This window comes from Phaenicophaeus curvirostris, chromosome 2 (genome assembly GCF_032191515.1).
Source record: "Phaenicophaeus curvirostris isolate KB17595 chromosome 2, BPBGC_Pcur_1.0, whole genome shotgun sequence".
NCBI classification, from domain to species: domain Eukaryota; kingdom Metazoa; phylum Chordata; class Aves; order Cuculiformes; family Cuculidae; genus Phaenicophaeus; species Phaenicophaeus curvirostris.
The window spans coordinates 21,081,493-21,105,625 of NC_091393.1; the positions used below are offsets into that span (position 1 = coordinate 21,081,493).

At 38.1% G+C, this 24,133-nt stretch overlaps 1 protein-coding gene across 13 annotated transcripts in view; it reads left to right on the forward strand.

Moving 5' to 3' along the window:
* The window catches only part of DST (dystonin), a 140,964-nt gene that overhangs the window by 111,553 nt on the left and 5,278 nt on the right, over positions 1-24,133 (forward strand). For 3 of the 13 annotated variants that reach the window (XM_069851457.1, XM_069851459.1, XM_069851467.1), the window contains 16 exons: positions 3,198-3,367; positions 3,682-3,841; positions 4,652-4,846; positions 6,062-6,190; positions 9,518-9,661; positions 10,527-10,715; positions 11,468-11,597; positions 12,728-12,891; positions 13,227-13,389; positions 15,117-15,271; positions 15,438-15,512; positions 16,388-16,405; positions 19,435-19,552; positions 21,938-22,006; positions 22,763-22,962; positions 23,428-23,538. In XM_069851457.1, coding sequence (XP_069707558.1) covers positions 3,198-3,367; positions 3,682-3,841; positions 4,652-4,846; positions 6,062-6,190; positions 9,518-9,661; positions 10,527-10,715; positions 11,468-11,597; positions 12,728-12,891; positions 13,227-13,389; positions 15,117-15,271; positions 15,438-15,512; positions 16,388-16,405; positions 19,435-19,552; positions 21,938-22,006; positions 22,763-22,962; positions 23,428-23,538 — 2,190 coding nt within the window. The remainder of the gene's footprint in view (positions 1-3,197; positions 3,368-3,681; positions 3,842-4,651; positions 4,847-6,061; positions 6,191-9,517; positions 9,662-10,526; positions 10,716-11,467; positions 11,598-12,727; positions 12,892-13,226; positions 13,390-15,116; positions 15,272-15,437; positions 15,513-16,387; positions 16,406-19,434; positions 19,553-21,937; positions 22,007-22,762; positions 22,963-23,427; positions 23,539-24,133) is intronic. The other 10 variants (XM_069851456.1, XM_069851458.1, XM_069851462.1 and 7 more) reach the window with 4 other exon arrangements.

Consider the following 24,133-nt stretch of genomic DNA (forward strand, 5'->3'; position numbering starts at 1 on the left):
TTCTGCACAATATCCCCAAGGGTTTGATACTTAATTTTTCCATCTCAGTGTAGCTTCTGGTGATTGCATTTACCTCTGACAAATTTTGCCGTGTATATTAATGATTGGTTACTTCATCAGTCTGCTTTGTATTTATATCAACTCTCAGTTTACGTAATGATTTAAGTATTGTTTATGATTAAGGAAAATATTCTGCTTTAATATGAGCAAGTTGGCTGTTGCTTAGGCAGAAATAATTTTACCTATTTTTGCTGTTAAAACTTTTAGATAAAACCTGCGTTAATATTCTGTTACGCTAACTCTGCAATTTCAGTTTGTTCTGGGACTACTGCTGTTGCCAGAATTTGCAGTCAGCAATGGGAATTGAAGAAAATAAAATCTCTCTTTTAGGATAGACTTTCTTGTCTTCTCTGACATTATCGGACTTTTAATCCTTTCACTCCTCTCTTTTCTTTATATGAAGTTCAAACTCCTTACGTGTGTGGTCAGTGAGTTGTGATTCTGCTTTGAGGTCCTGAGTTTTGACTCTGTACCTTTATTCTCCTGCCCTCTTCTGACATGTTAAATCTGATAATCCCACTTGTTCTTTATACCAACAGCATTATGTTTTATGAGCCCAAGCTTCCACATATGGATTGTTGTACTCGTCACTTCTCTCAATAACTTTTCTCCGGCTTCCTTTTTATATAAAATGCTTGCAGACAATAGCTGCTTAAGTTGCTTGAGTCTGATTTCTCATTAAGGAATGGGATGTAATGCATCACAGGGATATTAGGATTGAAAGTGGTGATTTGGAGGAAAATGACAAATGTGTGTGAGAGAGGGAGTTCCGTGAACTTTGTAACTTTAAACTTCAAACTACCCCCCAAGAAATCAACTCAATTGTTTTTTAATGAGCTGTCAAGCCTCCCAACACTGCAATGTCCTTCCTTGTATTTTGAGTCCTTTCCTTCCACTCCCAAATATACCCCCTGTGTCTGGCTTTGTCTTTTCTGTCCAGCCTTGAAGGTTTCCTTGCTCCATTTAGTTAACAGTTTTGCTGTCTGAGCTGAGTGTGTGCTCTGCGTGTGCTGTAAGCAATAATTTGGACTCGCTCTTTGCTAGTTGCTACTGCCAAAAAAAAAAAAGTCTCTGAATGAGAAAAGCCAAGATAATAGGTTTTCTTTCTCACTCATATCTAGAGCATTGCCAGGGACTTTTGGGGGTTATTCATGGTCTGCTTATAAGCAATTTTTTCTCATTTTTAGAAGTCAGGAACGGAAAAACCCTTACTAGGTCACCCAATCCATTCCTGTGCTAATGCTGGACGTTTTTTACGGTAGATTTATATGAATCTGGTTATTTTTATCTGTATGTTCCCATCTTTCTTAGAATGAAGGTAGGTAGTTAATTACTGAGATTTCGTTCATCTTGCCTGTCTGCTCCTGGCAGGGCAGCTTAAACTAAAATCTATTCTCAGTTACACCTCTGTGAAATCAAATGAAAGTAGATACAGTATAGTACGTGTAGTCTCTCAAAGAATGAATTGACTGCAACCCTTTGTTCACTTTTAAAACTTTTTTCTTGCATGATCCTTCTCTGGCAGCAATTTCATTTTATTTCCTTCTGCAAATGAAATAATACTGTGCTAAGTAGTTAATAAACCCCATCAAATAAAAGGAGCACAGACATATTGCTTGTATTAAAGGAACTTTTATAAAGAACTGGTTACGTTCACTTTGAAAATTATCTTTATTTTTACTGTAGTTCTAGCTAGATAATAGTGGGTTTTGTCATTCTTCAAGTGAGTTTCCTTGGTTTTTTTAATATGAAGAAAGTGAAAGGATGGTAAGGAAATGGTGAATTCCAAAACAAATGCTGCCCTTTTTTTTGGTTTTTGTTTTGCTGATTTTCTGATCAATTTATAAATTTTGATCCTGTTTCAGCAAAAAATGAGCAAAAACTCTTTTCATAGAATCATAGAATCACTAGGTTAGAAAAGACCCACTGGATCATCGAGTCCAACCGTTCCTATCAAACACTAAACCATGCCCTTCAGCACGTCGTCCACCCGTCCCTTAAACACCTCCAGGGAAGGTGACTCAACCCCCTCCCTGGGCAGCCTGTTCCAGTGCTCAATGACCCTTTCTGTGAAAAATTTTTTCCTAATGTTTAGCCTAAACCTCCCCTGGCGGAGCTTGAGGCCATTTTAGTTTAGTATTTTTTTGGGGGGGACAGAATAAAATTCATTTTATTCTGTATCTGTGAGTTTCCTAAAGCAAACTTGTGGTTTTGTTGTTTTTTTTTTTAATGAATTTCCTGCTAGAAGTTCATGAAGGTTTAAAATAAAACACTTTAAGCATTGCTGCCATCTAAAAGCTGCTGTGTAGTGCTGGTTTTGTCTTTTGGCAGTGTTCCTTCTTTTAATTATTTACCATGTCAGTTGGTTAAGTCCTCAGCAGTACCAGATGAGCTGTGTTTCTGTATGCTCCTCTGTGCCTATGCAAAACTTCCAGAGGCTCTATGCAGAAGGAGCTGTCAGAGCTGGCAAACAGATACAACTGCTACTATCATCTTATAAAGTCCCTGGGTCACAGAAACCTGCTTCTGAGTGTGGCTTCCAGCCCAAGTTATCACCTGACTGCTTCTTGTACCTGAATCTCTATACTTTTTGGCATACAATTCTTCCTAATTGTCGTGTGCTTTACTGTTAGGGGGTTAAAAGCTTGTGGTTGGAGGTTTCCCAGCTTGACCATACTGAGCTAAGATAGAATGACCTTTGTAGCCTTTGGGGTGCTCTACACTGGCTTGAAATCTTAGTGTGTGAAAACGTAGTGTGATGATTGCTCAGTTCCTGATTCCCAAAGTTCTTTCACCTTCTTTTGACTGCTGGGTAGCCCCTTGCTGAAATTTAGGAATATTGTGGTAGGACAGGAATCATTGCACTCACTGAAGGAGGGATTTTCCAGGAGTTGTTTCAGTAGATGCAAAGCTGCATTCCCAGAGAGGGACAAAAGGCAAGGACTCTGCTAGTGTCTAGCCCTGTGTAATTTCAGGTGCACTGTGGCACTAGCAGACTAGAAATTTTGCAGTAATCTTAACATTTTTTGCAGTAACATTTAAAATTTCCATTGAAAACAATATGTCAAAGATGAATTAACTGTGCCCAGTAAGTAGTTAGTGCTATATGATGTTTTCTTTTTCTTCCATTTATCTAGGAATTCCAGAAATCTCTTGGTGCCAAACATTCCGTGTATGATGCCACAAATAGGACTGGACGCTCCTTGAAAGAGAAAACCACTTTGGCTGATGACAATTTGAAACTTGATGATATGCTGAGTGAACTAAGGGATAAGTGGGATACAATTTGTGGAAAATCAGTGGAAAGGTAAATGCAGACCAATCGTAATTATTCACCAGACAAGAAAAAGGCTTAGGAGAATTCTTTTGGCTTCTGTGTAAAAATAAAACCAGAATGGCTGGCTTGTTTGATAATTAAAAGTGCCTAACCAGTAAAATACTAGAAAAGCTTACTTTTTTGATGATACAGAAGAAGATGGGGGCAGAGGGGATAATGCTCCCACTATTTAAAAAGAGGAAGCACTGATTTAAAGCTCTTAGTTATTACCATTTTAAGCTGAAAATTTTTCTTGAAGTGTCTGAATGATTATTTTGTTTGTGTGAATATTCTTCCCCACCCAGACAAAATAAACTGGAAGAAGCCCTGTTATTTTCGGGACAATTTACTGATGCTCTGCAAGCTCTCATTGACTGGTTATACAAAGTTGAACCTCAGCTAGCGGAAGATCAGCCCGTCCATGGAGACAGTGATTTAGTGATGAACTTGATCGATAATCACAAGGTAATTCCAAAAATATTATATTTTAATTACTGGGCTGCTCATAAGTGTAGCATTTTAATGCTGCATTTATTTGGTTGTTCTGTAATTTTTAGAAACATGGAATAGTTTTGTAACACAAACATGTCATCAGCATGTCCTCCTCAGTGAGGAGGAGATTTTGTCCCTTGTGGAAAAAAACATAGGTTGTCTGTGAAAATTAGGCTGAAATATGCTGGAATTCCTTCTGAAATCCCATTGTGTATCACAACTAAGTCACAGTCAGTGCCATGGTATACTGTAATTCCTTCCTTTTTGTAAATGAAGCATGTTCCATCAGCAAACGTGAATATAGTCTTGCATAAATACATGAATATGTGGCAGTCTGCAGCCTTATAGTCAGACTCTCAAACAGGGTTTTAGTTCCATTTTTTATGATTTTCAAACCTTCTCCTTTATTGGTAGTATTTTAGCTGATCTCTTCCTGCTGCAGCAATCTTGTGCATTAATCAAGTGTGTCAGATCAATTGCTTTGATAAAAAGTGTAAAGCCAGTGTGGTAAGAAGGCTGCATTTCCCATGCATTGCATCAGGATGGATTCTCAGGATCTGCCTGACGTTTACCTACTGTATTTCAATTTTATTACAATAGGATAAATACCTTTACGTGGACTCTAATAAGCAGAACTTGAGCATTTCGAGTCTCTGATGAGTTACACTTGATTGAACTAAGTCCATATTTTTATTTTGTCTTATAATTAGTATTATTTTGTTCCTCTTTACATAATTAGGCATTAACGGATTAAACATATTGAATGTATTTGGTTGTGCCTAGGTTTTCCAGAAGGAGCTGGGAAAAAGAACGAGCAGTGTCCAGGCTCTGAAGCGCTCTGCCAGAGAGCTGATAGAAGGCAGCCGTGATGACTCCTCATGGGTCAAAGTCCAAATGCAAGAGCTAAGCACTCGCTGGGAGACAGTTTGTGCCTTGTCAGTATCCAAGCAAACGCGACTGGAACAGGCTCTTCGACAGGTAGAGGAGTGCTCTTGGTGCTACATGTACTTTCTGAGAAGCAGAGAAAATATCTTGCAGTCTCGTTGCCAAAAAATTATTTTCATTTTCCCTTCATGTCGTTCAATTTCATTTAGTTTTGTCTGAAAATGCTAATTTTCTTGCTCATGCATTTCTTACCTTGTCTCCATCCTTTTACCGTAGCACATAAATAATGCCTCTTAGCATTTGTAACTGCTGTTGTTATTAGTCTGTACTGCAAATGCAACACAAATGTTCCAAAGACCTTACCATCTAAGGAAGTCAATGAAGTTACAGTCAAGCATGAAGGGTGATTGAGAGCTGTGCCCCCTTCACAGGAAGGTGGAGATTACAATCGTAGTTATGTCCTTTGTGTTTTATTGGAGAGCAGTAAATTTGTGTACTGAAGACTTGTTTACATTGGCACAATTGCAGTGCACGGTGGATTCCATTGCAGGAGAAATGGAGCTGAGTGCACTGAGGAGCTAGAACAGTGTATGTATATATGTATGTCAGTATTGGCTGGTACTCATCCCAAACAAATGGGTCTGTATTGTTTCCAAATCTGAGATAATATGGATATACAGCTCTGTGAAGACATGCTGACTTCTATTGATGCTAGGACGGGACTTGTGCAGTAGTTATTTACCCACTGTGTACAAAATTCCTGCCCTGCTTCTCCCAGGGTGCTGTTTGTCCAGCTGTTTGGTCTCTCGGCAGACACAATCCTGAGCTACCTCAAGCACTAGCTGTGGCCAAATATGGCTTTGCCCAAAGGTGGAACTTTCTTTTCTCCAGGCATAAAAGGATCACTCACCGACAGGCTGTCAATTAATTTTGCTTAACTGGTGATTTAGGCTGTGCAGAAAATACAGTTCTCATCTCTCCAGCTGGTCCATGGAAGCACCTCCCGTGTAATTTGTCAGCATAAAGGCATGACATTCTCAACTGAGCTGCAGATACACTATAAATCAGATGGCTAAAAGCATGAAGAGGCTTTTAGGCTTTCTATAATTTTTTGGGAAGCGTGAGATATTTTTAGAGTTATGAAAATGTAGCACTATATATCATTGACTTTTTAATGGAAAGTTAATGTGCCAGTACTGCTGCGTGATTAATGACTCCAAATGTGGGCTCAGTCTCCTCGTTGTAAGCTGCAGTGTGTCTGTCAGATCTCCTCATGAGTGACCGTGACTACTACTTGTATTTTAACAGGCAGAAGAATTCCATTCTGTTGTCCATGCTCTTTTGGAGTGGATGGCAGAAGCAGAGCAGGCTCTTCGTTTCCATGGGGTACTTCCAGATGATGAAGAGGCCTTGCGCACACTGATAGAGCAGCACAGGGTAAGCAAGAAAATGAAGAGGGTCTTCTTCATCTAATAGATCTGTTAGAGGGTAGAATAAAGGAAAGGAGCAAAGTCATATCCAGCATTCAGTGTTTGGTTTTGCAGCTGTTTCTGTAGAGAAGTTTAATCAAGTGGACAGTTTGGTGCTCATACCGGTGTTGGGCTGCTGTTTGAGGCATCTTGGCATACAAACAAAACAACAGGTCTCTAGAAAGTTGCTGTAAACATTTAGAGACAGGTACAAACCCCTCTATAAAATATATGCTGCCCGACAATTATAACACAGACTACTACAGCAGCAAAAGTACATCTAACTTAGCGCCACTTAGTGAAAACAGCATATATTTTTCTTTCAAAGTCATCTGTAAATGTCAGCAGAATGATGTTATCATCCATTAACCTTCTGTCATGGTGAAACAATGTGCTGTCATGCTTCACGTGAATTAGGTACTGAAATATTGCAGTGCCGTAGGTATTGCACATACTAGTTTATAAGCCATCGAACTAACTTTGCACTAATGAAATGGGAAAATGGCTAAGTAAGGTCATATTGTCACTGTTTAAACAGGAGGCTGCAAACGTACATTTAAGCCTATTCAAAACTCTTAAGTGCAGTAGTGATAGAAACAAGAATGTAATAGAAAAAAATTGTTAGAGTAATGGATTTGTTCATCATTGCTCTGAAGAAAGTTATAACAAAACTTATGAAAAGGGGAGTGGAAAAGCATCGTGTTTAAATTGAGATTGGGAATATTACTGCACAGAGGAAGGAGTGTGTGCAGGGTGTATCTATCAAATGGTTCTTAACTAAGGAGTTTTCAAGGTAGTCAGAGACTGCAGTGTTTTTAATAAGTGTTCAGGTTTAATGTAGGGCCCTGGAAACTGGGTGCCGTTCTTTAGCTGGCAAGTGTATATGTGCATCAGTGTATGCTGACTAATGTTGGCAGTAGCAACCTGCTGTCTCTGATCCAATGAAATTAGTCTTTTAGCTGCCTCACTGTCTACATGTGCTTCACCAGTTCCCTTTTATTTAATTCTTTGATCTCCTGAATATTGAGGAAAGAACGGTCTGAATGAAATCTTAGGTCCACTGAAATCATTAGGGGGAAACCAAAAAATCTTATATTTCTCCCTCTGCAATGTAGACTGATTAGCAAAATATTGCTCTACAAAAGTTCAAAAATTGTGGTGTCAAAGCTGAAGCATAAACTAAAACTGAAGTTTGTCTCTGAGAAACCCTGTCCAGCTGGGGAGAATAATCACTGGCACAACACAACCAATCTCAGTGTTATGTGTGGCCGTATTATACTTATTTTTTTTAGTAGGCTTTAGAAGATGTTCTTCCATCCACATTTTTTTGTTAAAGGTCAAATAATAGAAATACAGAAATTGTCAAGCTAAAAAAGATTGTGGCACTGCTGTTTTACCACTCAATAAGCACACACAGCAAAACCTTCCTTGAATGAGTGTTCTCTGCTCTTAGATTATAGCATTAGCTTTCAAGAAGGAAAAAAAAAAAGAAAATATGGGAAGATGTAATATATTATATTAGTTTTAAACACCACATCTGTATTATAGTGTTGCAATATTAATTAGAAAATGTATGACTATGATATTATTTACATAAAAGGAAGATATATTTCATATTTATCACTGTGATTCTTGTAAAGTGGTTTTAATGCATTTATATCCAGCTACATGTTGATAGGTTTCTTCAGCGTGATATTTTATCCAAATGATCCGTCTTTGTGCCCATCACCGATTTTCTTTTCTTGAGTACTGCACATGATGTAATGAATGAACCCTTGGGCAGCGAGTTTTCTGTCACTCGCCATCCTCTCTAGGGACTGAGAGGTGTAGTGGGTTAATGCACTGCATTAGTTAATGAGACGCACGCCATCTCCTCTCTTGTAAATGCGTTTATATCATTGAATATGCCACAGAGTTCAATACAACTAGTATCCTTTACTGAGTGAAAGCTTAATAAAGTATGTAGTGTATCATAGATATAGATTTTGATATATTCTAGTATAGTTGTGCAGGGAAAATGATGATGATGTTGCCTCTTTTCCTCCTGTCCCTGGCTTATTTTGGTAATCTCTCACTACAACCCACCTCGACTTTTCTAAAAATATTTTGAACTGAAATGTTGTAAGAATTCTTGCATTTTTATGAAAGAACTGCTTAAAACTGACATTAAACTGCCTTAAAATCTGACATTAATTTAAGCTTAAGACACAATTGGTTAGTAATGAATCTCTATAAATATCCAGCCTACCTATTCCAGGCTTTTAGAACAAAGTAGAAGTGATGATTGCTTTTACAATTTTATTTCATAATAGCTTCGTATATACTTTGTAAAGGCACAGGATGATGTAATTATAAGTTATTGCAGAATCTGGTTTTGCAGTGTTTAAGGGATGTAACAAAAGACTCCACTAGGCACTGAGAGATGTTGACAGTTCTGTTTAAAGATGCTCACAAAGACTCACAGACTTTACACAACACTTAGAGGTAACAAAACAGGCAGAAAAGTAAACTTATGGTAGTAATAATAGTAATTTAAAATAAAAAAATAGAAAGAAATGCGAACTACAGAAAGGATGAGAAAAGTCCTTCAGATTTTTGTCATTTCCCCCCTGCACCCAGTACTGGTCCTGCCACCCTTTAGTCTGCCAGACTCCCTTGGAACATCGGTGGCTATGAGCTTGGATGTCTAAAGCTGTAAACAGCCTTTTGCTTTTTACAAGATTTTTCCCACATGGCAGTGCCTCTGGAAACAGCTGGTTAATTAGCAGCCACTGTCCCTGTTTTTGCTGTCTCTTCCCCTCAGCTGCTGAGTTTTCACATTTGTGTTTACTATAGCTGCCTCTGAAGTCCTCAATCATCTCATTTGAGCATGTAATTATGGCTGGACATTTCCAGCCTCTGCTAGAAGCCCAGTACTTTATTATGAAGAACTACTGTAACTTACAGACAAACTAAGTCATCTGAAATGTTGCCAATAGCAATTCTGTCACATACTTGATTTACAGCACTGTGATTTTCCTTCTTATTTTAATAAGGGCATGTGCGTCTCAAGTATTTACAGTAGGGTGGGCTTTTGAGGAAAGGCAAAGTGCTGTAAAGATGTTAGAGCTTCATTTAGTACTTTATGTGGAATAGAACTTTTAAACATTTTAAACTTTTCTCAGACAAATGAAACTTGCCTCTTACAAGTTGAATCTTTGAGCAGTTGAGAGGCTTGTGACCTTCCAGGCTACGCACTCAGATTTCTCTTGCAGATTTTTCTGAACCTCTAATTCAATTGTTACCTCTGGTTTAGGAATTCATGAAGAAACTGGAAGAGAAAAAGGCAGAACTGAATAAAGCAACAGGTATGGGAGAAGCCATCCTAGCAATCTGCCACCCAGACTCCATCACTACCATTAAGCACTGGATAACAATCATCAGAGCCAGGTTTGAAGAGGTCAGTATACGTCAAGCTGTCTTCATTGCAACAGTCCATCTTTGAGTGGAACGTAGCTGACAACTAACATGGTAGTTACGCTGGGAAGAAATAATCCAGCTGTTGAGAACTAAACATTTAAAATACCTGCAGTGATGGATGTGAATACCAGGCTTCCCTAAGGTTTTATTATAAAACTTAGAGGACTTTAAGAACTAAAGCAGATGGTCAAGCTTCTTTGTTTGTATGTATTAAAGGAAATACTGCCTGACACTTCCCATATGAAGAAAGCAAATAGTTTCTAGGGGGAAACCTTAAAGTTACAAAGGGAAGAAAACACACGGCAAACTTGAAGCATTTTTTAATTGCATTAGGAAGGATTTCAGTCCAAGATATTCTTAATCTAGAAGATTTCAGAATTATTTAATTGTTAACCACATTCTCAGCTGCTAAGGTATTTTCTGTGTATATTAAATTTAAAGAAAATTAAAATACTGATGTTAGTGAAGTGTGGCTTCAGGAGTGCCCGTGGGGAAGACTGGCACCAAATCCTGTGTGATTTTTTTGACAAAGGGGTGTTGGAATTAGATGATCTTTGAGGTCCCTTCCAGACAAAACCATTCTATGATGCTGAGTTGCCCGAGTGTGCTATTTAATGCATTTAACATCACCTAATCCTGAAAGTCTGTGGAAAAAAAATGTGTTGAACCAGGAATTCTAGTTTCCTAGCACTTTTAGTGATCAGCCACTACATCTAGTACCCTTGATAATCAGACATCAGTAGGCCTGGGAGGAAGCTCTGGGTTTTCAGTTAGCAGAGCAATTTTAAATACATTTTGAAGAATGGCAGTTGCACACATACTCATGTGTTGGTTCTTTTATTAAGGTCTTAGCATGGGCTAAACAACATCAACAGAAACTGGCAGGAGCTCTGGCTGGACTTATTGCTAACCAGGAATTGCTGGAAGCCTTGCTTTCCTGGTTGCAGTGGGCAGAGACTACACTCACTGAAAAAGATAAAGAGGTTATTCCCCAAGAGATTGAGGAAGTTAAAGCACTTATAGCCGAACATCAGGTAAGGCATGTTAAGTGGCATGTGTCCTATACGTTCCATAAACATTACTCACGTCTCAGCTAGGCTTTGTAATCAAGCTTGGATCTTCTTAGGTATTGTTGATTAGCTGTTGTTTGTAATCAAATCCCTTCTTAGGCACTGAGTTGTGTGGTTTTTATGTGTACGAGTTGCTTGTATTTTATTCAACGCAGAGGGAAAATTCAGCGCCACGTAGTTCTAAATGCACACCTACAACTGCCCCTAGGAACAAGGATAATAAGAATAATTAAAAAACACCACATGAAATGTAGGATAATGCTGCTGCCTTAGAATTAATGTTTCAGTATGGTTTTACTGATTTAATTTCACAAATATGTTTATGAAGTGCCAGAGGGAGCTGCTGGTGCAGTGAATGCTCATAGACTTACACCAGCTCGTGAACTGCAGTCAGGACAGCAAGGAACATCTGAGTACTCAGAGTCAACATGCTGTTGTACATTACCTCACCATAAACAGTTAATAAAGGAGTTCAACAGACTGGTGTTTTTCGTTTTGGCCTTCTTTTAAGAGCCAGACTGAAGTGATTTAAAATCTTAAACTGGCATTTGCTCTTGCCTGCAAAACCTTTGTCTACGTCTTGTTTGTGAGGCTGGCATTTTACGAGTCTTTCAGTGCCATTCTTATAAATCTGGTATTTTGCTATTGTATGTGTTTTTCATTCATGTGGTCACTTTTGTGTATTGTTAATGAGAACCGCCTCTATCTGGTTGCAGACATTCATGGAGGAAATGACCAGAAAACAACCTGATGTGGATAAAGTTACAAAGACATATAAAAGAAAACCACTTGAACCCACTCCAGTACAATCCCATATTCCTGTCCTTGATAAGGGGAGAGCAGGAAGTAAGTAATGAACTATTTTCATAGAATCATAGAATAACCAGGTTGGAAGAGACCCACCGGATCATCGAGTCCAACCATGTTTTGGGGCAGGTCACACACACCATTGTTCTGTCTATAGAGATAACAAATTACTAATAATCTAACAGGTTTGATTTGCTCCGAGTGAAACAGAATGGAATTCTCTTGCCTGATTTTTCTAATTATTTCTCATCTTTTGTTGTAAGGAGATTTCTCATAGCAGACTTGTATTTTTAAATTTTGCCCTATACTTCTCAAAAATGTATTTTTAAAGTGTGCAGCCTTTCATGTGCTATTAAACCTTCAAGAGCATGCACGTGCTGCATCTTTGCAAATCTACCACTATTTGAAAGTGCAAACTACTTCTTTTACATAAAGAAGTAGAGACAAAATTTTGCTCTTACTGTCTATGAAATCATATGAATCCAATTAGAAACTGTGTTCAATGAAGCTGAACAGAAACTGAATCATCAAATGAGAAAATTGCTTTTTGTATTTTAAGGTGTACTTGTCTATTGTATTTTATACTTAACCATGCATGGAACCTGCTTCCATATATAGGTAAGCATAAAAACAAACAGGTAAATCACAGAATCATAGAATAACCAGGTTGGAAGAGACCCACCGGATCATGGAGTCCAACCGTTCCTATCAAACACTAAACCATGTCCCTCAGCACCTCGTTCACCTGTGCCTTAAACACCTCCAGGGAAGGTGACTCAACCACCTCCCTGGGCAACCTGTTCCAGTGTCCAATGACCCTTTCTGTGAAAAATGTTTTCCTAATGTCCAGCCTAAACCTCCCCTGGCAGAGCTTGAGGCCATTTCCTCTTGTCCTGTCCCATGTCACGAGGTTGTTATTTAACCTCTGTAGCATCACCAGTGCAGCCACTACTAGCTGCTTCTGGCTAGACAGAAGGTACTTGAATCACCATGTGGTCCTTCCTAGCAATGGTAAAACAAATAAATCCATTAGGTGGAATCATATCAGGGTATGGACTCATTATTTGAGAGAGGATGGAGTAGTTTTAGGAAGGTCAAGTACACTTCCTATGAATGTTTGTTTTGTTTGAACTGGGTGAGACTCATTCTTTTTAATCACATTTTAACAGGGAAGCGTTCCCCAACACCAGGCATCTATCCGTCAGCAGCCCAGACGCAAATCGAAACCAAGAATCCACGGGTAAACCTTTTAGTCAGCAAATGGCAGCAAGTCTGGCTTCTGGCCTTGGAAAGAAGAAGAAAACTTAACGATGCTTTGGACAGACTTGAAGAGGTCAGCAAAAAGCTGTACTGAATATACATGCTTTTTGCATACTTTTATTCACCTTGCATTAAATTGTCAACACTGTAAATACTGTAAACAACTTCCATATTTGTTCTATTATATTGTGTGACAGCTGGCTGAAGACACTGGTCCATGTACTTTAACATGCTTTAAAAGCTGTCATTCTCATTCTAGATTTGAGGAGAATTAAAATGTTTATAATATTTATATAGGTCCTCAAAGAACCAATAACTCGAAAGAACACAGATGGTATCTCATTGACTTTCTAGATTGATTGATTTCAGCTGAAAAAAAGTTCTTTCTCTTTTTTTTTTTTTATTAAGCTGAAAGAATTTGCCAACTTTGATTTTGATATTTGGAGGAAAAAATACATGCGCTGGATGAACCATAAGAAGTCTCGTGTGATGGATTTCTTTAGGAGGATTGATAAAGATCAGGATGGAAAGATAACAAGGCAGGAATTTATCGATGGAATTCTTTCATCAAGTAAGTTTTCAAACCATCTTAATGTTGAACTTGAAACAAACATCTCATGAAATCTTCTTGTTTACATAGTGTAACCTATGTGCTTTATTGTATTAGAATGTCACAGGTTTCCCTTTTGAAGTCATTAATTTAAACTGTAGTTATTTTACTTGAAAGTATTTCTGGATTCTGTAAACGCCTTCTGTTTCTTTTACATTGTAAATCAGATTATAAGTGTCACATTTGTACTTTTAGCTAATTAATAGTTTACTGGTTTACTCTACTCGGATTGTCATTTCTACAGTACATTAGCCACTTTTCATTAATTATTCAGAATAGTAAAATGTACCTTATAAAACCTATAGATAGTTTCCAAAATTGGTTCATATGATCACATGAGTTTAATTTATTAAAGAACTTACATGGAATAGTAGGAAACCATGTAATTTATTAAACCAGCACTTCCGTGAACCTTGACCATGTTCATATACCTGTATAATAACATAAACCTTCCACATTATGCGCGTGATCATATTTCCCTTTAGCAACTGACACATAACAGATAAAAAAATAAATACTTAAAATAATCCTCTATCTTCAGATCGTGGAGACTTTTGCTTTGAGCAGTGAAGATTCAGAATTGGGCTGCTTTTCACATCTTGTGTTGAAGTTATTCAGTAGGAGAATATTGCAGTGTATGTATTTAGGAAATGCGGCACCGTAGTCACCATATGTGGACATGGCTGTTTTGAAGGAATTGACAAATGTTCATGAAAAGCCCTGTTACCACCAAGAGGATAAATACCTTACTCGTTTAACTAATTTGGTATCAACTTGTTACGACTGGAAATACTCATGATACAATCCCTGTTCAACCTCTTTAAATTCTCTGTGATCATTTTGTAGAGAATCTCTGGATGTGATAATATTCTGCTGCTGCAAACTTAGAATCATAGAATCCTAGAATCACCAGGCTGGAAAAGACCCACTGGATCATTGAGTCCAACCGTTCCTATCAATCCCTAAACCATGTACCTCAGCACCTCGTCCACCCATCCCTTAAACCCCTCCAGGGAAAGTGACTCAACCCCCTCCCTGGGCAGCCTCTGCCAGTGCCCAATGACCCTTTCTGTGAAAAATTTTTTTCTGATGTCCAGCCTGACCCTCCCCTGGTGGAGCTTGAGGCCATTCCCTCTTGTCCTGTCCCCTGTCACTTGGGAGAAGAGGCCAGCACCCTCTTCTCCACAACCTCCTTTCAGGTAGCTGTAGAGAGCAATGAGGTCTCCCCTCAGCCTCCTCTTCTCCAGGCTAAACAACTTGATCTAAAGAAGGATTTCACAAAACAATGTGCATGTTTCTGCAGCGGGAAGGCCTTGCATTCCAGTTTTAATTAGCAGTGAAATTCTTGTTTGACCTTTCCTCACTAACAATTTATCTTGTTAGTCTGTGGTATTATATGCACTCAGAAGGTCAAAATGTTAAAAAAAAAAAAATTACAGATACAGCTTAATCTGTGCCCTTGCTTCTGTGTCTCTCTTCAAGCCATGCTATGATATTAATTTTAATTCAATATGTAGGTAACGTCAGAGATCCTGGTTGATTTTTTTGGAAAGTTTTCTTCAGTCTTTTGACTCTGCTTGCTTTTTTGATAAGTGCTTAAAAACCTTTTAATATTTGTGCTAAAACCTTAATTGTAACGAGACTGAAAAGCCAAAATCTTAGCTTTTTTTGTTGTCTTTGCCTTACAGAATTCCCAACAAGCCGACTTGAAATGAGTGCTGTTGCAGATATTTTTGATAGGGATGGTGATGGATATATTGACTACTACGAATTTGTAGCAGCTCTTCATCCAAACAAGGATGCATACAAGCCTCTCACAGATGCTGACAAAATTGAAGATGAGGTACATACTCTGCTTTCTTAGACTGCATTCTGTTCTGCGGTGGTCACATTCTTGAATAGTTAATTTTACTTTCATATTTATGTAATTTGAAGTTTATCAGTTACACAGATCTTTAGAAATGTGATATTAGCAGTAAAGTAATTATCCAGTTGTGGTTTTTTTGCAGGTTACAAGGCAGGTAGCTAAATGTAAATGTGCGAAACGGTTTCAAGTGGAGCAGATTGGGGATAACAAGTACAGGGTAAGTCTTCTAAGGATCTTCTTAGTTCTTTCAGCTTAAAAATTCTTCATATGACATGGGTTATGCAAGGAATTAGGCTAAATTTAAAGGAATTTTGTCTGACAAAGATATGTTTACTTACTTTAAACTTTTCTAAGTCTGTTTGGTTTTTTTTGTTAGAACATAGAGGCTAAAAATGTGGGGAAATGCTGCTGCTTGTATTTATTTTTGCTGAAACTACTTAAACTGTTTTCTGCATATGAGAATTTTTAAAAGCTCACTGCACGAATAGGTACACACACATGCATATGGACATACATCAGCTCCTTAAAAGCCAATCTTTTTTGCCTGGATACCCGAAGTGTTTAAACTGTAGGTAATTTTTTATTCATTTCATGAAGGCAGTGACTAATATTTTCCTGTGGCTTTGTGTTGTACTTCAAAAATTTTTTACTTAAATGTATTCAATCACTTTTATCCTCCTTTGTCACTTTATTGGAGCACACTGTTCCTTCCAAAGAAATAGAAGTAACATGTTAGTTATCTACAGAAGGATTTTAGATCACAGAAGAATAAATATCACATTGTAGAGAAAGATCTGCTACCCCTAGATTCAATAACCAGAACAATTTCAGATTAAATACAAAATATTTGGCTAAGAGAGATTACTAAATACTTGTAGATAATTTTAAAAGACCACAGAAACAGCAATGGGAAAGAAACAAAGGCCTTGAATATTTTCTAATATTCGGTCTCTGGATGGCTAACTACCTGCTCATCTCTGAAGTAGATACTTTTACAATGTCTAATGTGTTAGTTTGCATGTGTTCTAGAGTCATGTAGAGAATTTCCTGTAAACTAATCGTGTCTTTCTTCCATTTTTCATTTCTTATCAGTTCTTCCTGGGAAATCAGGTATAAACTAGTGGAATGTGTTTTGAAGTTTCTTTTTTTTTTTTTTTTCTTTCCTTTTTTCCCTAACGCATAGTGGTTTAAAGCTTGCAATGGTCAGTCTTATTGCCATCCTTTCATCTTCAGCTAATTCATTGCTGGTCGGCTGTGGTATTTCTTTAAATGCTATGGAGCATTCCTTGTCTCAGGATCCATCCTCTTCAATCCCTCACCTGCTTTCTTTGGCCATTTTCCTAAATAAGGAGATTACTTTTAAAGGAACCAGATAATGGTCAGGAGCAATTCCCATAGTAAAATGTCTTGAGCACTTAAACTGCAATTTTAGAATTACTATTATTTAATTAATTTTACAGCGGAGTGCTTCAAAATTCTGTCTTGTATTTTTTAGGCTATCAAATTAAAGGATAATCACAGTAAACAAATCCCAGTGTCACATTGCTTACTTATTGCAGATTAGGTGCAAAATATTTTCATTTTTAGGGAAAAAAAGTATAATCCCAATGCAGTCAAGCGGGCTAAGAACCTAGCGAGTTGTTGCTGTTTTATCTACTAACACAGTGAATCATTAAATAAATATTTTGGAAATAGACAAAATAAACTCCCTCTTCAAGTTTAGACTATTCCCTCTCCCCAGGCGTTTTCAAAGAGCTGTGGCAAGTCTGTAATGTATTGAAGCTGTATTTGAGAATGCTTTGTGTCAGCTGGGTCATCAGTGAGTCACGCTGCAGTGGCACCGTTCGGTGGTACGGGGAGGAAATGCTAGCCAGTGCTCACTTACTCTTGCGGTGCACACAGATACCCAGCTTCCTGAAGTATTAAATCATACTTGCCTGGTAAGAATGGAAATACCTCACACAAACCAGATACCGGATACCATTAGGATCTTATTCATGCTCTTACAAAGGCATTAGGATGTATAATCCATGCTGGGTCTGCTAGTGTTAACAGCAGTTGCTGTTTTAAATCTAGACATGTTGAAATGTAGTTGCATTTTTATTTACTGGCGAAGCCTTTTAAGTATAGAAGAAAGCACAAAGAGCAGCGGATAATCTTACGACGTGCCTCAAGCAATATATCCAAGTAATAATTTAAAACGTTTTCCACATATAGAACAAGCCTCTTTTTGAAAAAAAATATTTGAAATTATGATAATCCCCTTATCTGCTATCTGTACTCTCAGATCTGGGAAAACCAGTAATTTTTTGAAAGCATCTAATTTACTGGTGCAGAACAGCCTCGGAGTGAAGAGCACCTACAGCAAGTCAGCTGAGGCTTCTCTAGGGAGAGTGATGCTACATGGCTGTTGCCCAGAACAGGCCTTTTTGTAGCTTAAAATAGACTTTGTTTTTATCCTAGTGTTTTTACCTCTGATTGTATGAAAGGAGGGTAAATATTGTTTGAGGACAGTAGGTATCCAGGCTATTTTAAGAAGGAAATGGACTGAATTACTGTTAGGAAAAATGCTTTGATAGATACCTGTGTTATTCTCCAGAAGCCTCGTTGTCTGAATTAACTACAGCCTGAGCAGTTTCCAAAGTGTATCTGATCCTTGGTATAGTTACCTAATGGAGTTTAACTGAAGAGTTAAACTGGGATGGAGGGGAGGAGGGGAATAAATAAATAAAAAAGAACCAAGATCTTTAGAGCCACTAGAAAAAAATCTCCTTAGAAACAAGCTAATGAAAATAAACTGCATTGATTTGGATACCATTTCTCTTTTTAACTTTGATCTACATATGTAAAATGGTTCTTTGTTCGGCACATATTGAACACATTATTAAAAGCCCTTACAAATAATGCTTATGTGAATGTTCTTAGTTAGAACCGAAAAATTTATTATTAAATTAAATGGCAAGCTTTGCTTTTGTCTGGTTCCTAAAAGTAATATTCCTTTAAACTTACGCTCCTTTCTTGGCTCAAGCAGTACCAAAGAACTAAAGTAATTTAACAAATAGGGAGCACGTTTGTGTGGTTTTACATTGAAAGCATTGCTGTCTCCTCACTGGAGCAAGTAGGTGCAGTTGAGTTCTGGCCAGCCCTCTCCAGGGGTCAGAGATTGTCCAAGAGAGGCATATTTGGCTCCTGTTGGTTGCAGTGAGTGGTCTGCATGTTTGTGTGTAAGAACACTACACTTGGCCTGATGAGCTGATAGAAAATAAATACTGTAGTGGCATTGGCTAAGAAGTACTGAATTCTTCTGGTTACTTTTCATAAGATAGTGGGGTAAATGTTTTGGTCATGTTCTCTTTGATCTGGGTTTGAATGGAATTACCTCAGGCAGGTTTTGTTGTACAGATTTCAAGAGGCCTGCTGGCCATCAGCCCAAAGCAAGAATGGGCTGGTACAAGAGTTAGTATAAATGGGTTTCTGTGCATCTCTGAATTGTGAAGAATCTCATTTTTAGACAGAGGAGTGACAGTTTATAACAAGGACAATAATGATAGCTATCAATCATTCATTGCTGCTGTAATGTTCCCTTCTCCACGTGCACCTTCCCTGTAGGTGAGCAGTATCAACGCTATACCTGAAAATATCCCTATGAATGAAACAAATGAGGAACTCATAATGCATTGAATTTCCAGCCCACATATTGATCATTTAAAGTGATGCTGCCTTCCTTTCAGCTGACATAATTAAACCAAGACTGTTGCAGAAGAGTTTACTTAAGATTTTAACGGTGGAATAATGCAAATAGGTCTTCATTAATTTGCACAAATGCAGACTGTAACTAATTAAATAATGTGATACTAATTTTGCTTCCTTTATGAGCACAGACATTTGAGAATCAAGCATAAAATTAAACCTGAGTTTCTTTCTTACCGTTCTGCCATCTCCTTTGGATTAATGCAGCGGCATCTGATTTGAAATCTTAACAGCTTTAATAATCTGCATAAATAAATCTGATTTGTTAGCATTTACTAATAATTAAATATCAAACCAAATTTTTTGAAGCATCTGATTTTTAACCTATCACCATTGAACGGCACCTGAATGAATGAGAACCTCAGACTGTTGTTTGATTTTTATTACAGTTTGGTGACTCTCAACAACTGCGCCTTGTTCGTATCCTAAGAAGTACAGTCATGGTTCGTGTTGGAGGTGGCTGGATGGCACTCGATGAGTTCTTAGTGAAAAATGATCCTTGCAGGGGTATGTAACACAACTGTTAAAATGGACATGCAGATAGTTATTTGGATGCAGTCACCATTCATTGTCTGAAGGTGGAGATTGAATTGTATAAAATGCCAGTTCTGTAAACATCATCTCACTAAATGTCACATAACGATCCGTTTTTGTAAACTTTAAAACCCATGGTTAAGGTTCTCTTCACTTGCACTGATGTACGTCTAGAATAACTGTGGTGTTTCTGCACAGTTCCTTCAGCGTTAGAGTGGTGTAATTAAGAATTGAACTTAGCCCAGATAGAGTTTATGGCATGCAAGAGGCTTGTATGATTTGGCACAAATAGCATACTGAAATGTCCAATAAAACCTTCTATGCAAGAGAGAAATTTTAGGGCAATAAATCAAAATCAGGGAATTAAATTGAAGAGTAACAACAACAATGAAAAAAAAACTTCTCTGGCCAGTGGCTGCATTGAAGCTTTTGGGCTCTGCCTTTGTAACCCTGTCTTTTCATTGGCATCTTCCCCAGAACCACTTTACAGAGCCTTGAGCCTTGTGCTAAGCACATGGAAAATGCTCTGGTCAGGAGGACTTTGTGCTCTAGCGAAGCAGGGAGCGCTCTATCACCGTGCCCTCCAGGACGTTGTATCCAATGGATTGTTTTATCACTACATAGCAATGCAACAACATCTTAATTTGTCAGAAAGTGATTCTGTAGTGGGAAAGTAGGCTCCGTCTGGCGCTGCTCTTGGGGGAACAGCTGGAAACAGGAAAGAAACCATTTGTGAACAGGGTGGTAGAGATACAAGTCAAATAATAGCCAGAGTAGTAAAGTTACAGGGAGTATTAATATAATAATTGCTGTGTCCAGAGTGAATGAATATTATGTAAATAAATAATTCTGTCCTTTTAACTATCAGGATTAAATTTATTGCGATTTACCTCTCAGGGGTTCTGTAGAATTATAATCAATATTGTAACAGCATGAGACTAGCAGAGAAGTCCTGGAGAGACAAGCGAACTCATGAAGACAAAGACATCAAGTGTCCTGCTGACACTACTGTCATGTCATCTGTCTCTAGCACACGTGTGTAGGGTTTCTAAGCAGTTCAATACAGACCTTGAGAGGACGGACACCTTTTATTTGTAGCAATTGTCATCTTTTAACAAAGTTGTTAAAAGTGAAAAAGAAGCAACCACAGAACCCCATAAGGGCTGACAGAGTGCGCCACTAAGGCCTAGAAACCTTTGTATATAGGCTTAAAAGATACACATAAAGCCTCTCATCATAGGAGAATAAAAGAGCTGTCAGCTGTGTGGTATTAGACTTCTGTGAGCTTTTCAGCAGTATTAAAAAGTGGTCCTTGCTTATCAACATATTGCATATATCATCATTAAATAAATTTAATAGTAATAATGCATTCATTGTAGCTTGGCCGCAGGCTTAACTCTAGCACCTGATTCTCAACCTGCTACTGTTGCACAGTGATTTATGCCTGCGGAGCCGTCCTTATTTTTGAGCTTTCTATTCCTGTTCCTCAAAGGGGCAGGGTAGTGGGAAATGAGTTGTGCCTCAAAATATCTGAAGAGTTAATTTGGTTAGCTTTGATGTATCCCAAACATTTCTCTCAGGCCTATTGACAGGTAGACTGTTGTAATTCTTACGTGGGTTAACTCTGACAGATATAATACTTAATAACTCTTAAATTAGTTCATTGGAATTCCTTATTACTTTCCTTAGATCGAAAGCCTTTTGGAACTTTATCTCCTCTTCTTTAATAAACCTTGTATTCTGTGTATCTTTACAGTATTTACTACAGTACTTTATCCCTTTTTCATGGGAATTACATGAGCAGATGAGTCAGTCATCATAGTGGGTCTAGAGGAATACTGATCGCTATAACCTCATCCAGCCGCTGGCCTTTGTGCATTAGTACCTAATCCTAGTTTTGCTGAACTCAGCGATGCAAAGAGGTAGTTGATGTCAGTGCTGTAGGTTTAGACTTTCCTTTTAAGTGCTTCACCTACCAAATCTGCTTTTCCACCAAGGGCTTCTTGTGTATTCAGATAAATCATAGTTCAAAGAATTGTTTTCATAAAAACTTTAAAAGTATAGGGCCTAGTCATATAGAATGGTTTAAGCTTATATTACTTCTTTATGTCAGCAGATAAATACCATTGTTACACAAACATACTTGGGACGGCAGCTGAGTCTATCCGAGCGCTATTTTCTTTTGCCTAGGAGACCTTTGACAGCTCATCTCAGAGCACTTAGAGACAGCTTTTGCTCTGAGTCCTGTCTTTTGACCCGGTGCTCCAAGTCTCTTGCGTATGCAGCTGCTGTACTTGATTTCTTCTCCTGCTAACGATTTTCTTTAATGTGACCCATGTCCTGTGTCATTTTTTCTAGTTCATCATCACGGGAGTAAAATGTTACGTTCGGAATCAAACTCTTCAATTACCACTCAGCCTACTATAGGTTGGCAAACCCCTCTCTTTGTCTCCTTCTCCTCCTCTTCTCCTCTCTCTTCATTTCCTTCCCACTTTTTTGTATATATACCTTTAACAATATGCTTCACCCATCACATTTAGCTTAATGTGTTCCTACATGGGCTGGTGCTTTGCGAGCTGATTTTTTTTGACACGCTTGAAGAGTGTTTCAGAAACAATTGTCATTCACCCTGACACACTCAAATGCTAACATGTCTTGCATCTACTCTTGCAGAACTTTCTTTCATATGTGTGTTTGTTTGTGTGTGAGTGCTTAGCCACCGACTACCTCATTATAGTTTGGATTTTATGTTCATCATTGCATGTTGCCATAACTCCACAGTTTTGAATAAATATATTTGCTGCTTTCCTGTAATTTGTACCTAGCAATTTCTTCTGGAACACCCAAGCAAGTATTATTTATTATGAGTAGCTGTAGAATTAGCAAAACTGCTCATCAGGTTGTGTCTCTGTATTAATAGTTGATTGATTAACAGTGATTTAGCACATTGAGCATTCCATTATCACGCTGACTTCCTTTGACAGTGGTTCATTCCTGCTGGCATAAAGTATTAGAACAAGTGAGTTCTGCACTTAACTCTTCTGTGTCCAAAATAAATGCATTACGTAGTGATGCATTTTATTTATTGTTAAAATGTGTTAGACTTGGCATGGCATAAAGGACAATAAAAAGCCTTGTGACAATTTTCATATCTGACTAAATGAACACTTTTCTTTGCTGCAGCTAAAGGGAGGACAAATGTGGAGCTGCGTGAAAAGTTCATATTGGCAGATGGTGCCAGTCAGAGCATGGCAGCCTTCCGACCGAGGGGCCGTAGGTCACGACCCTCTTCAAGAGGTGCTTCTCCCAACAGATCTGCTTCTCTGTCAAGTCAAGCTGGCCAGGCAGCTGCCCCACAAGCAGTTGCTACAAGTACACCAAAGGTAAGGAGAAACTTAAAACTGCACTGGCTAACAAATGGAATAGAAATTGTTGGTGGGTTTTTTTTTCCCCTTTTTCCAACAATATCGGTGCTCTCCCTAGCTGATAGGGAAGAAGTATCTCAGTTTTATTTCATAGTCTGGGGAGATCTGAGAAGTCTTTTCAGCATATTTCCTCTATTGTTTGTTTGCGACAAGGGAGAAGAAGAATTCTTTACATTTAAGGTGCCGCATGAGCTAACTAGTAGTTTGGAAATTGCTTTGAAAGAGCGATGAACCGTTCCATTTCATTTGCGAAATAAGCTCTGCCATCTCTTCGTATCAGAACATTTGTCATCAACTCTTTCTGCTTAGTTTTTATTTCTGCTATGAGATTTAATCGCCCTGTGAAAGCCTGGATATCCTTCTCCATGATATTGGTTTTCATCTACTGTCCTTCATATTTTGATTTACCATTGTTTCATACAGACACCCCATCATTTAACACGCAACTATGGTAAACCATGGTTGACAAACAGCAAAACGCCAACTCTTCCTAAGCCACCAGAATCCTCAGACTATCAAGGGTCATCTACAGAGGTACAGTAAGGACAGAGATTCTAATCTAATGACGTTCCTTCACTAAAACTGCCACTTCACTAACAGCCACTAGAGTTTCAGTGCTTCAGAACTGCAACATCCTTTGTATGTTAATGCATTATCTTTATTTTAGGCCTCTGTCAAATTATTTCTTTCTTTGTTTTTCTGTCATTCTGTTTGTTATGTGTTTTGACTTTCAGGAAAACTAAGGCTCAGTGAATTTATTTTAAAGTGCAAATGATTAATAATTAATAACAGCGTGCAATTGCCTGGATGAGCAACTGTGAAAAGTACCTTTTTATTTTAATAAAATGATCGATATACTTTGCAGGTTTCTTTCCTAAAATTGTTTACTTTGAGTTCATCGTGTGCTGTAATATTCATGAACTGCAGGAATGAGATTAATGAATTATGATCTCAAGTGCAAACCCACTAAATAAAGAAATATCCAGTCGCTGTGAAGAAGGTGGCACAAAGACTGACTGTGATTATAAGTATTTCCAACAACTGAAAGTTTTGTTTGGGGGGCATAGTGACTAGTTGCTGCTCTAATAAGACAGCTGTTTGATGTGACTTAACAGGAAACGAGCTTTGG